General features: G+C 56.9%; 1 protein-coding gene across 8 annotated transcripts; it reads left to right on the top strand.

Annotated features, from left to right (window-relative positions):
• Positions 1-1,172: 1,172 nt before the first annotated feature.
• Positions 1,173-14,624, top strand: GATD1 (glutamine amidotransferase class 1 domain containing 1). 8 transcript variants are annotated; one of them, XM_043971142.1, is made up of 10 exons: positions 1,182-1,262; positions 1,954-2,085; positions 7,266-7,342; positions 8,373-8,478; positions 9,081-9,188; positions 9,382-9,528; positions 10,960-11,054; positions 11,608-11,701; positions 12,574-12,685; positions 13,022-14,624. In XM_043971142.1, exons 1-10 carry the CDS (start codon positions 1,199-1,201, stop codon positions 13,026-13,028), a joined length of 942 nt encoding a protein of 313 aa, XP_043827077.1. In that variant the 5' UTR covers positions 1,182-1,198; the 3' UTR covers positions 13,029-14,624. The 8 variants fall into 8 exon arrangements, with proteins under 8 accessions (XP_043827079.1, XP_043827082.1, XP_043827083.1 ...); XM_043971140.1 differs by having other exon boundaries at positions 13,019-14,624; XM_043971144.1 differs by lacking the exon at positions 1,954-2,085 and having other exon boundaries at positions 1,173-1,262; positions 13,019-14,624.
• The last annotated feature ends 1,276 nt before the right edge of the window (positions 14,625-15,900 follow it).

Here is a 15,900-nt window from a genome sequence, read left to right as displayed (position 1 = left end):
CCTTATATGGAAAAAAAAAAGAAAAAATAAATACCCTCCTCCCGGGACAGAAGGCAGGCTAAAGCTCTTAGGGAGGAGAGATGGAGTGACCACCTGACCATGGAAAGTTGGGATGCTTGTCATATTCCTGAGAGTGATGGGGATTTTAGACTGGGATGACGGTCCTGACCTCTGGTGGCTCTGGGCGGTCAGGTAGTAGCCACCCCTAAGTGACTTTCCAGCTCTAGGATTTTATCTTCCCAGATTTCGTAGGAGTGTCTGTCCTGAATCTAAACTTTAATAGTCCCTGGATTCCTCCAAAGGCCCGCCCAGTTATCTGGTCATCTTTGACATCCTTAGTCCATGTCCAGGGGAAGTACCGGGATCCCCCGCTGCAAGCTTTGGTCCTTCCTGGCCCGGGGCTGCCTCTGCCCCACAACAGCGGAGGAAGCCTCCCCGGTGGGTCCGAGCAGCTGCCCCGCCCCCCCCCCCCAGCGGTGGCACAGCTGACCTCGCACAGCCTCCCTTGTCCCCTTCCTGCTCTCCAGGGTGAGCTCCTTCAAGGTAGGGCCAGCCTTGTGTGTAGGACCCCTGGGGCGCCGGGTCAGGCCAGCCCGCCTCTGGCCCTCTCTCCTTCGGGCCCCTCCCCCCCGGTCCCCCCCCAGCAGGGTGCAGGGCAGTCCAGGCCAGGACCCGCCCCCCCCCCCCATCCAAGACCCAGCTTCGGCTCCAGGCCCGCCCTTGGTCCCCGCGCCCTCCTCTTCCTCACCGGCCCCCGCCCCAGGTCATTTGCCTTCCCCTCCCCCAGTCGAGGCCACCCCTGGGAATTGCTGGCTCGGCAAGAATTAGCTCCCATAGGAAGCGCCGGGGGAAGGGGGCGAGTGAACTTTAACCCCTGATCTCTCCCGGCACGGGCCACAAGGCACATGGATTGGGCGGGCCAGGGGGAAGGGAGCTCGCTCCGTGACCTTGGGGCTGCCTTAGTTTCCCCTTCAGTGAAAAGAGCTGTACGACCTACAGGCCTGGGACGTGGGGCAGATTGGGTGTGGCGGGGAGAAAGGTGCTCCGAACCCCGCCTCCGAGACTCCCCGCGCGGGGGGCGGGGCTGAAGGGGTCCATGTGACCCCGACGCTCCAGGAGTGGCGCATGCGCCCCGCCGGCGAGGGCGGGGCGGAGTACCGTGGGAGGGGCGGGCGGGGCGGAGCCTCAGGCCCCAGCCATGGCGTCCGAGCGGCTCCCCAGCCGGCCCGCCTGCCTCATCGTGGCCAGCGCCGCCGCCCGCGGTGAGTCACCGCCCGGGGCCGGGCTTCGGGGGCTGCCTTTGCGTCCGCAGGCTCCCCAAGCGCCCCCTGGGGATGCCCCCCCCCCGGCCCGGAGCTCCGGATCCCCTCCCCTATACTTCCCTTCCCCTATCTTCCCCTCCCCCATCTTTCCCCACCCCCATCCTTTCCCTCCCCATTCCCCAGCCCCCCCCCCATCTCCATCCTCCCCAGCCCCAGCCCCACTTGTACCTTCTAGTCTGGTGGGGTCTGGGCCCCAGGGGTGGGCCGCTCATTGTGCCCACCAGGTCTTTCCCTTGAATGAGCCTCAGTGAACTCTTCCTTCAGATGGGGGTGCTATCCTGGGCCTGTCTGCTACAGGACTGTTCTGAGAGAGAACTGGGGTCTTTGGGACTCGAGGGGACTGCAGTACCTGCACACATGCACGCCTTAGCCCTCGCCCGAAGCTCAGCTCCCCTCCTCCCCTGGTACCTCCTCGTTGCCCCCAGACTCAGCTTTTTGGCCACCTCGTCCATCCTGGCCTTCCGATCCTTACCCAGAGCTATTCTGTTCATGGCCCTGAGGGTCAGCCTGTCCTATGTTCCTCATGCAGAGTCCACCCCAGAGGCTTGTCCAGTTGCATCCCTCTGATCTTTGCCACTTTTCTTCCCCTTTCTCTCTGACCTGGACGCCCTTTGAAAACATCCCACACCAGTGATCACCCACCAGCCTCTCATGGATCATGAAAGGCAAGCCTCCTTGGTCTCTGGACGATCTAGGACCAGCAGAAAGTGGAGAGCCCTGGGAGGATTCTCCAGGCGTCCATTGATCAGCCCTGTGCTGAATGGTGAGGGAGAGGAGAGGAGAGAACAAACAATTGTTAAGTGCCTGCTGCCTGCCTGTGCTGTGCTGATCAACTTACCGACATCTCATTTGATCTTCATGTCAGCCTGGGAGGGAGGGACCCTTATTATTTCCATTTTACAGATAAGGGAAGTGAGGCAGGCTGAGTTGAAGTGATTTGCTAGGAAGTATCTGAGGCTCAAACTCGAACCCAAGATTTCCTGACTTCAGGCTCCCTTTGGAAGAACAAACAAACAAAAGATCTAAATGAAACAGGCCCTGGTTCTCCTCAGCCGGCCTTTAAGCCATTGAAGTACGGCAGGCTCTCCAAGGCCTTGACAGTGTTGGCATCTCCCTGGACACTCCAGCGCATCAGTGGCCCAGGAGCTCAGCCCAGGCCACACCTGGTAATCTGAGGTGCCGAAGCCCTTCCTAGGGGCAGCTGGGTGGTGCAGTGGATAGAGCACCGGCCCTGGAGTCAGGAGTACCTGAATTCAAATCTGGCCTCAGACACTTAACATTTACTAGCTGTGTGACCCTGGGCAAGTCACTTAACCCCAATTGCCTCACCAAAAAAAAATAAAACAAACAAACAAACTAAACCCTTCCCTGGGGCTTTGGGAGGTTGGGCTGCCAGGCCCCATCCCTAGCAGGGATGTGCTGGGTGACCCTGGGCAGACTCCTTGCTCTCCCAGCCCTGGTTTCCTTATCTATAAAGCAGGCCGGTCACAATAGCCCTTGCCCTTCTGGACTGTGTCTGAACCTGAGAATGCTAGGTCATGTGGATGTGACATCCAGGAAGCTCTTCTTGCTCCATCACTCCCTCACCTCCAGAGGCATGGGGCTGCAGCAGGCTTCCCGAGCGCCCCATCCCTTCTCTAGATGCACTTTCCCTATGCCTTTAAGCACTGGGCTGAGGATCCTCGGGAATTGAGGCCTGTCCTCAATCCTGACTGTCCTTTTCCCACTCTCCTGGTTCTCTTGGCCCTTCTCCTGTGTTGTCCTTCCCCCCCCCTCCCCCATCTCTGAGCTTCCTCCCAGCGTATATGGCACAGCTGGCCCCTCTGCCAGGCCTTTCTGTGCAGGGGATGAAGTTCACCTGGGCTGGGGACATGACCTCTAGTCCTTGTCCCCACCCCCTCCTATCTCTTACTTATCTTGGGTATCAAGTTCCTATTACTCATGTTTGTTCTTTCTTTTCCAATTCAAAGGTCACTCTCCCTTTAGGCTGAGTCCCCTGGTCGGTCACTACAGAGCAGGGGGAGCCTTCTTTTCCTCCACTGTGTCTTCCATTTTTAATTTTTCTATTCCAATTTAATTTTCAGGTCCAAATGCTCTTCCTTTAGTCAGCCCATCTCCCGCTTAATGAGAAGACTAAGAAGAAACGCATTTCCAAAAGATATGATTGTGTCCCACCCCCACTCCTCCCCAAAGGGAGAGAGAGACAGGCTTCCCTCTGCCCTCTGAGCCCATCAGCTCCTGAGCCTGGGAGGCAGATAATATGTTTCATTCCCAGCCCTTTGAAGTTGTGTTGATCGTTGTCAATAAGCCTGTGGCTACAATGTTGCTGTGACTGGGTCCACGGCTTGCTCTGGTGTTCTCCCCTCACTCTGTATCAGCTCAGGCAAGTCTTCTCAGGGTTCTCTGAAAGCGTCCCCTGCATCATTGCCCATGACAGTGTGGGATCCCATCTCCCACCTAGACCAGACAGCAACGGGCCTTTCCCCAGTAGATGGGCAGCACCTTGGCTTTCAGTTCTTTGCCACCACAAAAACCAGAGACCCTCTTTGTTTCCCTCAGCTCACCCTGCCCCTGGAGAACCTCCTTGAAGGACGGGACCCTCCTTTCCTATTTATCCTGGGTGTGCATCGGTCTCTTTGAATGACTTTGAACAATCAGTGGATTGCTCAACAAGCCGTTATGACTGTTTTTACTGTATAATTACTATCGAGCAGGTCCTGTATTGGCAATAGGGATGGAAAGAAAAGCAAAAACAGGGGTCCTGCCCTCAAGGAGATCACTGTCTAGTGGCAGAGACAAACATGCAAGGAAGTAAAACATCAGTCATCTACAAATAGGAAGAATTCCCTTCAGAAAGAGGGAGTGCGTGTGGAGGCAGGGAAGGGCTCCCTAGCAATGTGGGGTTCAGCCGAGGCTTGTGGAGGGAAGGAGTGAGAGCATCCCCCCCAAGAGCTCGTGGGAGGTGCCGAGATGGAGGCTGAATCGTTTTCTTTGAGCACTGACTGGTGAGTGAGCCGTGGAGGCAGGCCGTGGAGTTCAGGGAGACCAGGAAGGTTGCAGAGGGGGAAAGGGCCAGGTTGGGCAGAGTTTCCGTTAGAAATGGAAGTTTTCATTGGATCCTGGAGGAAGGAGGGAGCCTCAAGGCTGTGAGGCGCGGCTCCCTGGGAGTTTGTAGAGGGATATTTGGCAAATCTCAGAGAGAGAGTGAAGAGCGGAGGACAACTCTGAGTGGGGAGCTTGGGGACCCGGAGGAGGCTGGGAACCTCCCAAGTCATTGGGACGTTCGGAAAGGGACAGGCTTTGGGGGAAGAAAGGAGCTCAGGGTCGGACTTGTGGGGCGGCAGCTGCAGGCAGAGGACTGGAATATGGGCCACTGTGGAAACAAACGGTCCATCCTGGTCTTTGAGCCCTAATCTTGGCTCCAGGTTCATTGGAGGTGATACATTAATCCTCCTGCATTCTGTCAACTAGTCCTGGCCTCTCCCTCAGCCCCTTTGTCCTTGTGAAGCTGGTGCTTCTCTGCCAGCCAAACAGAGGTAGAGGTTTAGTTTAGAGCTTTTGATGAACCAGTGGGACTGGACAGTAGGAGTGCTCAAGCTCGTGAGTGGGGCACAGCCATCTGCCAGGGCAGTTGGAGCCGTGAAGAGACTTTCTGGCATTCGACCGTATTGGGTTTTTCAGCTAACAACAACCACAAAATCTCTTTCTCTTGTTGAAAAAAAATCCCTGTAATGAGTATGCTTAGTTATAAAAAACCAGTTGATGCCTTGGTCAGCTCTGATTCCATCACCTCTCTCTGGTGGGAGATGGGGAGCCTGCTCCTTCTTTGGTCCTGTGGGCTCATGGTCAGGCATCGATTCTGAAGACTTTCACTCTTGTCTCTACAGGATTGCTCTTATGGTGTAAATTATCCTCCTGGTTCTGCTCCCTTCCCTCTGCATCAGTTCATATAAGTCTTCCCATCCTCTTCATGATTTCTTTTTTCTTTTCTTTTCTTTTTTCTTTTCTTTTTTTTTTTTTGGTGAGGCAGTGAGGGTTAAGTGACTTGCCCAGGGTCACACAGCTAGTAAGTGTTAAGTGTTTGAGGCTGGATTTGAACTCAGGTCCTCCTGATTCCAGGGCCAGTGCTCTATCCACTGCGCCACCTAGCTGCCCCTCCTCTTCATGATTTCTTTTTTTTTTTGGGGGGGGGGTTGTGGGGCAATGGGGGTTAAGTGACTTGCCCAGGGTCACACAGCTAGTGTCAAGTGTCCGAGGCCAGATTTGAACTCAGGTACTCCTGAATCCAGGGCTGGTGCTTTATCCGCTGTGCTATCTAGCCGCCCCCTCTCTTCATGATTTCTTACAGCCCCATAATATTCCATCGCGTTCATATACCAGAACTCATCCAGTTTAGTCGTTTTCCAGTCATGTCCAGCTTTTCATGGCTCCATTTTGGGGTTTTCTTGCCAAGGATACTGGAGTGGTTTGCCATGTCATTCTCCAGCTCATTTTACTTATGGAGAAACTGAAGCAAACAGAGTGAAGTGACTTGCCACGGGTCACAGAGGTAGTAAATGTCTGAAGTCTTCCAGTGCTCTGTGCACTATGGTGCCCCCTAGCTGCCCAGAACTTGTCCAGCCCAATTCATGGGTATCCTCTCAGTTTCCATTTGTTTGTCACCATGTTTGTTTCTGTAAATGTTTGTGTACCTGGAGGTTCTTTCCCCCTTTCTCTGATCTCTTTGGGGTATAGTGAATGTTGAAGTAGTATTAGTGACTCCATTTTGCCTTTATCCACCATTTTGTGAAAAGTCTCAAAGTCACTTGAGTTTGGAGAAGTCACAAGATGACTCCCACCTGTCCACCCCCAGTCCCCTGACTTACAGACAGTCACAAAACTATCCCTTTTCCTGCTCTTCTCAGTGCCTCCTAATCTCCTCCAGCCAATCCTCTCCCTCACCTCATTGTTTCCAGCTCTCCTCCTCCAAAAAGAAACCCCTTGTCTTCATCCTTTCCTTCCAAACTGTGGATGAACTGGGCAAAAACTGAAGTTCTGGTTCTTGCCACCCGTGCGCTGCTAAATAAATCACTTGTTTACATTGATGCTCTGTTTTATTATTTAACAGCAGACCTAGTATTACCAGCTATTCTTAGCAGTATCGCTGGGTAAAAGAGGAAGGGCAGTTTAATAGCTTTGGGGTCATGGTTCCAAATAGTTTTCCACAATGACCAAGCCACTTCACAGCTCTACCAACAATGCATCAGTGTGCATGTTTTTTCCACAGCCCCTCTAGCATTTGTTGTCTTCCCTTTTTTGTCAGTTTTGCCACTCTGATGTGTGGGTGTCAGTTGGAACTTTAGAGTCGCTTTCATTTGCCTTTTTCCAATTATTAGGGATGTGAGCCCCTTTTTAAAATGTGGCTACAGTTGGAGTTCTTCCTTTGAAAACTGCTGGTCCTTTTAACCATTTGGCATTTGGAGACTGGCTCTTATTCTTAAAAATTTGAATCATTGCCCTATATATCTTAGAAATGAGACCTTTATGAAAGAAACCTGCTGCAAAGATTTTCCTCCATTTGCCTGTTTCTCTTCTAATTGTTGCATTGATTTTATTTGTGCAAAACCTTTTAACTTGAAGTAATCAAAATCACATCACCTTCTGCAACAATGTCCCTTGTTGGGTCATGAACTTTTCCCCTCCTTTTCTCCTGTTTGATTTTTCCATTTTCTAGGGAAAACTATGAGGTGTGTCCACAGAGCATCCACAATTCTCAGGCTTTGAGGAAGACCCCTCTGAAAGCCTGGGGAAAGGGTGTCTCCCACTTGGCCAGCCTGGGCTCCAGAGATGCCTTGGATGCTCCTGCCTGCCCCACCCCCCACCCCCAGTAGGTCCTCCTGCCTGGCTCAGCCTTGAAGGCAGGCATGTGCCCAAGGATTCCTGACCTGCCCTTATGTCTCACAGGTGTGTCAGCCCACTCGTTTCTTCACTGCTTCACCATGGGTAGTGCCGCCTTCAATCTCCAAGTGGCTACTCCAGGGGTGAGTAGCAGTGGCTCCGGAGGCAGGGCGGGGTGTCTGTGGGTAGACCATGCAGCCTGAGGGGAAGCACCAGCCTTGTGCCCTGGGGTGAGGCCAGGCCCTGGGTTTTCTGGACACACAGACTTCCTCCAGGTGGAGCCCAAGAAGACTCTGTCCTTGTGGCATCAGGGACTAGCCCATGGTTAGCACTTCCACATACTGTTCAAATTGGCAGGATTTGGGAACAGGCCTCATTGCAATGTGGAATTTGTCCAAGTAGCCCCTTGGTCTGTGGACTGGTATATGGACCGGTTCTGTTGGCCAAGGGGTATGTGTGTGTGTGTATGTGTGCGTGCGCGTGTGCACACATGTGCGCGCATGTGTGGAGATGGGTGTGTCAGTGGCTGGCGGGTATGCATGGAAGTGTGTTTCTAGGTGGGAAAATCACCTTGGAGATCTCCCAGGTTGCATTTGGCAAAGGGGGCATGGGCACCCCTGGTCTTCATGGCTGGGGGCACACACAGTCTAGGAGGTCCTCTGCCAGAGCAAGGGGACCAGTTTCACTCCTCCAGGGTTGGCTGCCATTGACTGAGGGCCTGTTCTGGGCTAGGCCTTGGGCTAGGCACTGACTGGGGGTCATACAGACAGTAATTGAAACAGCCCTGTGCTCTGGCAGCTCACCCAGAAGAAAGGCCTGGGGTCCCTTGGACCGGAGGCCGCTGGCAGCTGGCATCTTGTGTGGCTGGCCAGCATGCATAAGGTGCTGCCTGGGGAGCAGAACGGAGGGACTCCGGGAAGAGGAGAGCACTCTAGCTGGACCTAGGGCTGGCCAGCATTCCAGGGGTGGCCGCTGGTGTCAGGGTCCCTGCCTCAGGATCCAATCTGCTGGGACCAAGGGAGGGCTTCTGAGAAGGGGCCTGACAACTACCGAGCAGGGGGAAGGGAGCCCTGACTCTGGAGGGCACACACGGGCTCCCGTCTGCTGTGGACCGGAACAGACGGGTGACTCGTTACTTGTGTCCGTGCCCAACACACATCTCCACTCTGTTAGGGGAAGGCCATTGACTTTGTGGGCGTGAATGAAAGCAACATGCGCTGGATCCAGGACTTCCGCATGAAGGCCTACGCCAGCCCGGCCAAGCTGGAGTCCATTGATGGTGAGGGACTGCCTCAGGTTTGCGGGGTCTTTGAGGGAAGCTTAGGTTTCAGAGAGAAGGGCCTAGGCAGTGGAGTGACGCCCTTCCTCGAGCCACACTTTCCTAGGGTCTTGGCCCTGCTCTGAGGCTCTGGCCCTTTTCAGGGTCCCAGACAGCATTTTAGGGGAAGGGACTGATGGGGTGACCCCCCCGCCCCCACATCCCCCAGCACAGGGCAACTATCATCATGTCCAGCAGCTCTGGAACCCAGACCCCACTGGGGCACAATCCAAGTTCCCTTGCATCCCCTCGGGGTGGAGGAAGGTTTCCTTATAGTGGTCCCAGGAGCTTCATGGAACCATCACCAGCAACGAAGGCTCAGGGGGTTGCCCTGGAAGGAGTGACTGGACTGAAGACGGGCCCTCTGGGGCTCTCCTGAGGGGTTGTTTACTTATTTAAACAACTATTTCCTGCTGTCTTCTGTTTTTATGCCCATTACTTCCCTGTAACCATCAGACATTGCATGCCCCATTCCACACCTGTGGTCCCCCACCTCTGCTGAGAGGAGGGAAGTCCTGGTGGGGTCACTGCACCTAGTGCCATCTACCTCTCTCCCCCTCCAGGTGCCAGGTACCATGCCCTGCTCATCCCCAGCTGCCCTGGGGCACTGACTGACCTTGCCAACAGTGGGTACTTGGCCCGAATCTTGGAGCACTTCAGCACTGAGCAGAGTAAGTGGGGGGTGCTGAGGCCAGGCTGGCATTAAGGAGGCGGAGGCCCTCTCCTGTAAAGGGAGGGGTGTGGGGGAAGGGCTTTAGGGGGAGGAGCCATGGAGGTGGGGAGTATTCTCAGCCACAGAGTAGGAGGATCTCATTGTGGGCACCTGCTGGCCTGGTGACCTTGGCCCAGTCTCTTCCTTACCAGAGCATCTGGGCTCAGATTCAGCAGAGGTAAATGAAGTGACTGGCCCTGGTTCACCAAGCCCAGAATGGGGACCAGGGGCTCTGTGGAGAGATGAAGAGCTGGGGTTCTGTGGGGCCGCCCTGGAAGAAGCCGAGCTGCAGGCCTCAGGTGGGGAGAGTCCCTCGAAGCCCACCTGGAGTGAGGGCTCAACCCTGGGCACTCCCTTTAGGAAAGCCGTGGGGGAGCTGGAGGGGAGCCGCAGGGTCACGGCCAGAAGAAGGAACTAGGGGTGGCCCATCTGGTCTGGGGTATGCTTGAGCTGGGCCCAAGGGGCCAGCCTGTATGACGAGTGTCGCCTTGTTCTGCCGGGCCCCTGCACACTGACGGGGAGCCGTGGGGAACGGGCCCAAGATTCTGATCGAGGTCGTGTGTCAGAACTTCTTAATGGGCCTTACTGTGCCAGGGCTCACTGCCTCCAGCAATGAGCTTCCTGTGCCTTCAGGCCTGTGAGCAGAGCATTCCTTCCCATCTCCAGCTAGCCTCAGTATCGTCTGCAAACAAGGCCACCTGTGAGGTGCCTTCCTGCTCTAGCAGGGTCTGGGGGGGTTGGGGTTTCGTCTTTGTGTCTCCACCCCTCCCCAGCACCTCTCTACAGGACCAAGCCAGAGGAGCTTGGCTGGCAAGCGGGTGAGCGACCCCTGATGCTGTGGAAGCTAGGTCTCCCCAAAGGTGCTGGGCAGAGACCACATCCTAGTTCTGGGGAGTCTGGGCTGGGCCCATGTCTGAACTTGCTGGGGAAGGAGAAGGAGAGCTCTGGGTAAAGAACTTGAGGCAGGTGGTGAAGCTAAGGCTGCTCATCCAAAGAGCTGTGCCCCACCCCGTGACCTGGTGCCCCCCCCCCCCACTTGGTGCCTCCCCCAGGTGACCTGGTGCTCCCCCCCAACTTGGTGCCTCCCCCAGGTGACCTGGTGCTCCCCCCCACACTTGGTGCCTCCCCCAGGTGACCTGGTGCTCCCCCCCACTTGGTGCCTCCCCCAGGTGACCTGGTGCTCCCCCCCTACTTGGTGCCTCCCCCAGGTGACCTGGTGCTCCCCCACCTCTTGGTGCCTCCCCCAGGTGACCTGGTCCTCCCCCCAACTTGGTGCCCCACCCCGTGACCTGGTGCTCCCCCCCCACACTTGGTGCCTCTCCCAGGTGAACTGGTGCTCCCCCCCCACTTGGTGCCTCCCCCAACCTGGTGCTCCCCCCCCCACACACTTGGTGCCTCCCCCAGGTGACCTGGTGCTCCCCCCCTACTTGGTGCCTCCCCCAGGTGAACTGGTGCTCCCCCCCCCACTTGGTGCCTCCCCCAACCTGGTGCTCCACCCCCCCACTTGGTGCCTCTCCCAGGTGACCTGGTGCTCCCCTGGGGGGAGGGGTCCTGCCTGAGGCAGAGACATGTGGCCCCGGCATGTAGACCAGGGGCTTCAACAGTGGCCCTTTGACCCCTGAAGTAAGAGGCGCTGGGGGGGAAGTTTCCATGTCCAGGGCTTGGTCCCAAAAGGTTTGCTCCCTGGTCTAAAGCTGCCTCATTTCCAAAGCCAGAATCTCTCTTTCCAGAGCCGATCTGCGCCGTGGGGCATGGCGTGGCTGCCCTCTGCTGTGCCACTAAGGAGGATAAGTCATGGGTGTTTCAGGATTACAGCCTGACTGGGGTAAGTTCCAACAGAATCCAGGGAGAGGGCAGGACCTGGGGAGCAGAGGCTTTGAGGGAACAGGGCCTAGGAGCCCCTCTGATGGTCCCCCCCCCCCTCTGGTACCCTCCCCCTCATTGGCAACAAGGATGGTGAGGTGACTAGAGCTAAGACTTTTTTTTTTTTTTTTTTTTTTTTGCGGGGCAATGGGGGTTAAGTGACTTGCCCAGGGTCACACAGCTAGTAAGTGTCAAGTGTCTGAGGCTGGATTTGAACTCAGGTACTCCTGAATCCAGGGCCAGTGCTTTATCCACTGTGCCACCTAGCTGCCCCTAGAGCTAAGACTTTAACCCTGGCCACGTTCAGGTCCCAGATCCGCAATGTTTGTTGGGGACTTTGGCCGGGGGGCCAGGTTGGCTCAGAGCCTTGGTTAAGGCCTGGGTGCTGCTCTTACTCCAGACTCCAGAAGCCCAAGTTGGGGGAGGGTGGAGAGGAGAGGGCCTGGTGCGGGTGCAGCCCACTCCCCACTCCACGCGATTCTGCTCACAGGGTCCCTGCCCCCCTGTCTTCCCAGCCCTCGGTGTATGAGCTCATCCGGCAGCCTGGCTTTGGAAGGCTGCCCATCATCACAGAAGACTTCGTGAAGGATGCAGGGGCCAGCTTCAGCGGTAAGGGGCCCTGGTGTCATGAGTGTGGTGAGCAAAGCTGGCCAGGGATGCTTTGGAGGGAAGGTCCAGGGGCCACCACAGGGCAAAGAGCAGACCTCGGGCACCGACTAGCTGCTTATCATTGGTCTGCCTCAGTTTCCTCACCTCTAAAGTGGGGTGATGAAAGCACCTACCTCAGCATAGGCTTGTCATGAGCACCCAGTGACACGCTCTTTGTAAAGGGCTTCGGGAGTGCCAGGTAAGCATTAGCTATGCTTTTTATTCTTGGCAAAGGCGTAGCAGAGCCTGGCCAGCTCCTGCTTCCTCCCAGCCATGGGCCCCCGTGACTCTGCCTGCCGCTCATCTTGGAGCCCGGCTTCGACCACAAGGGCACCAGGAGCTCTCTGGGCCCCCTCCCTGGCCCCCCTCCAGCAAGGCGGGGGTAGTCCCACCCTGGAGGGAGACCGCAAACCCAGAAAGTCCCTAAAGGGCCACAGTGAGCTCAGTGGAGCCCAGGGAGAGGGACTCTGTCCTATTGTTGCCCCCACTTTACAGAAGAGCAAACCGAGGTCGCTGAGAAAGGAGCAGGCACCCAGAAACCTGGCCTCTCCTTGCCTGCCTGCCGTTTGGTCTCCAGGCCTCCTAGCATGGGAGGGCAGTATCCCTGGGCCCCCTGCCGGACCTGCGTGCCTTTAGGCAGCTCACTGTCCCATGGGAGAGGGCCCAGGGCTCCTGGTGACCACCCCCAGCCAGGGAGCATGAAGCCTGCCTGGCCCGCCCCCAGCTTTCCTAGTGGAGAGGGGAGAGGGTGTGCCACAGGCTGCTGGTAGGGGTGAGGATCAGAGCCGGGTGGCAGGCTTTCCGCCTGACCGTGCCCGGCCCCTCTCCTGCAGCCAGCCAGCCAGACGCAGTGCACGTGGTTCTGGATCGGCACTTGGTCACGGGCCAGAACGATTCCTCTACAGTCCTGGCGGTGCAGAACCTGGTGTTCCTGTGCGGCAGCAGGTGAGCTGAGGGAGGGTGGGGGGCAGGCACTGGCCTAGTGGCTGAACCATCATGCCCCAGGATGGGGGCTAGACTTCCCTAAAGCTGCTCAGTGCTGGGGGCCTCCAGCACAGGAAGGGCCACAGGAAGGGCTTGGCCTGAACCGAGACACCCCAGGATTCTCCCCAGTTTGGATTCTCTTGCCACTGTCCCTTTAGCTGGGTGGTTGGGACAGTAGGGAGGCCTGAGGTAGGTGACTTGGCCCCCTCCAGGCTGAGCAGTCCTGGCCTGGGCCTGGGGCCCAGCTGGGGGAAGAGGAGGACACAGAAGAGGCTCACACCTCCATCATTCCAGCAGGAAGTGAGAGGAGAGACTGTGGCTGTGGCTTCAGGATGTGAGCCTAGTGACTCCTGTGTCCCATGGACCTACCTGGTAGAAGCAGCTGTAGACAAGCCCTGAGCCCCTCCTGGCCTGCAGTGCCTCCCTTTTCATCTACGTGGCTTCCTCCTCTACGAGCCCACCCCCACCCCCACCTCCCCTTGCCTACATGTCCTCCCTTGAGTCCAGGAGAACCAGCAGGGGCTCTGGACATGGCCCTGCCCCTTGCTCTGTGCCCTGGCCATGCGGGCCTTCTCAGAATGACCTGGCTGACCCTGGGGCCTTGGCTGGGCCAGGCCCATGCACACACACACACACACTTGGGGGGGGGCAATGAGTGTTAAGTGACTTGCCCAGGGTCACACAGCTAGTAAGCGTCAAGTGTCTGAGGTCAGATTTGAACTCAGGTTCTCCTGAATCCAGGGCCAGTGCTTTATCCACTGCACCACCTAGCTGCCCGGACACACACTAGTAAAAGGAACATGAGCACACACCCGGCCCCAGGTCCTGCTGGTGAAGAGGTAGGGGGCACAGGACTCTGCTCTGCCTTGGGCCCTAGGGATGGGAGGAATCCAGCAGAGGGACCACTGGGGACAAGGACTCAGGTGTGTCTGGCTGAATGCTGCCTCCCTTTTAGTGCCCTCCCCAGGCCTTTGGAGGGCGGGGTCACCGACTTCCAGAGCTCCAGCCTGCTGGGCTGGCTGGCAGGGAGTGGAGGGCTGTTGGTACGCTCACTGTTCCTGCAGAGTGCCCTGGGCATCTAAACCCTCCTAGAAGAGAGAGCCCTGGGTTAGTTTTCTGGGAAATCACAGGGGGCTTTGGCCAGTGACCAAGGACCTAGGAATCAGGCAGGGGCCCAATGCCCATCCCCACTGCTCAGGGTTTGGCTTTTCAGACCCAGTGGGGTGCTAGGTGCCGTGACAGAAGGGATGCTTCCCTTCCTGGTTATTTGAACACAGAGGGGAGGAGGCAAGGCCCTTCCCCCAGAAGGTGTGATCCTCAACAGCTGGGGGCAGATGATAGACCCTGGGAGAGCCAGATTGGACACCCCCCCCACCCCACATCCAGCTGCCTGCTGGACATTCCATAAGCAGCTGTCCAGATTGGAACTCGCTGCTCCCTTTGACTGTGAAGGTCATTGTCATCCTGCCATTGCTCATTCTGGACTCCTCCCTCCCCCCCATCCAAGATGGCGCCAAGGCCTGGCCATTGACCTCTGCAGAACCCTCCTAATCTCCCTTCTCTGCCCCTGCCCCCTCCCTTGGTCTCACCTCATCACCCCGGACCATGACCATAGCTGCTGCCTGCCTCAGTTTCTCCTCTTCCAGGTCATGTCACCACCACCTGCCCCCCATCAGTTTTTAAAATAGCCTTCATTTTAATAGTTTTATTTTCCCCCAATTATGTGTTAAAACATTTTTATTTAAAGTCTTGATTTCCAAATCCTAGCCCCGTGCCTCTCCCCGCTCCCTGAGATGGAAGCGGTCATATAGGTTATACCTCGGCCATCATGGAAGACATTTTCACACCAGTCATTTTGTACAAGACGCCTCAAATAAAAAGAAAGAATGTGAGTGAAAAACAGGCTGCTTCGGTCTGGACCCAAAGCGTATCAGTTCCTTCTCGGGAGGCCTCATGAGTCCTTGGGGATCGCCAAGCCAGTCACAGCACGTCACTGCTTAGTGTCACCTTGCATCAGTCTGTGTCAGCTTTTCCAGGGTTGTGACCTCCAGTGAGCGCCCGTCGCTTCCAGGACCAAAGACAACGTGCTCTGCTTGACGTTCGAAGCCTCATGCCCTGCCCCCTCCCAGTGCCTTCTGTCGCACAAACTAGAGCCTCCAGCGCTCCTGGTCAGACACTCTCTGTCCCTCAGGCCTGGGACACTCCCTTCTGGCTCAGCAGCTGGCCCCTCCAGCCAGCCTGCCCCTCAAGCTTAGCCTGTCCGAGGTTTATTTGTGGTGGTTGTTTGCAGCCCCCCACCCCCACCCCAAACACACACACAGACTTCAAGCCCCTGGAGAGCAGAGGCCCTCTTTTGCCCTTGTTTCCCCAGGGTTTGCTTAGAACAGTGCTTGGCGCAGCAGGGGGTGCTGAATAGAGCCAAGCTGGGGGCAGTAACAGCTACCCGAGGAGACTCCAGAGTTTGCTGAGTAGGGGAGAGGGGAGATGGTACTTGGTCCACTGGTATTGGTTGCACAGAGGCAAGAGAAGGGTGGGAGGGGGCATGCTGCCCTGCCTGCCCGAGTCCTCAGGCTGTAGGTAGACCCACAGTGCCCACTGGGGCCAGGCAGGACAGGGATCAGGGCCTGTGCTGTCAGGGGGGCCTCCGGAAAGTGGGCAGGTGCCAGGGCCCTTCAAAAGCCCTCACTGTGTTCCCACCACCACTTCTTCCCTGGCAGAGAGTACAACCTGTTCCATCCCCACTCAATGGACTAAAATCTGCTTTTGAACAGAGCCCTGTTGTTCCCAGAGCGGGGCCCCTGCGGAAAACCTCCCAGGGCCTGGACAGGGGCCAGTTGGAACCTCCACTCTGTTCTCACACCCGAAATGGGGGGAGGAGGGCAGCGATGCTCAGCCGTTAACCCCAGCCTGGCTGGGCTGAGCTGGGCAGGTCGCACCCCAGCTTACTCATCCCGCAAGGAAACAGCCCGGATCTCCTTGGAACGAGGCAAAGCTCCCCGACAGCCCCCTTCTCCTGGCCTGGCTGCAGCTGCTCCAAAGGTGCCCGGGGGGGTTACGGGGGTCTGGTGAGAGTCTAGGGCCCAGCAGTGACCAAGGAGCCGGATTCACACAGGCCCCTCATGGCAGTCACTGGGGGTGCCAATGACCTTGCTCTTTCCTCTGGATCTGGAGCAGAC

The sequence above is a fragment of the Dromiciops gliroides genome, chromosome 6, assembly GCF_019393635.1.
Source record: "Dromiciops gliroides isolate mDroGli1 chromosome 6, mDroGli1.pri, whole genome shotgun sequence".
Taxonomy (NCBI): domain Eukaryota; kingdom Metazoa; phylum Chordata; class Mammalia; order Microbiotheria; family Microbiotheriidae; genus Dromiciops; species Dromiciops gliroides.
The sequence above is the reverse complement of the archived record's forward strand: the minus strand, read 5'-3'. Positions and strand labels throughout refer to the sequence as shown.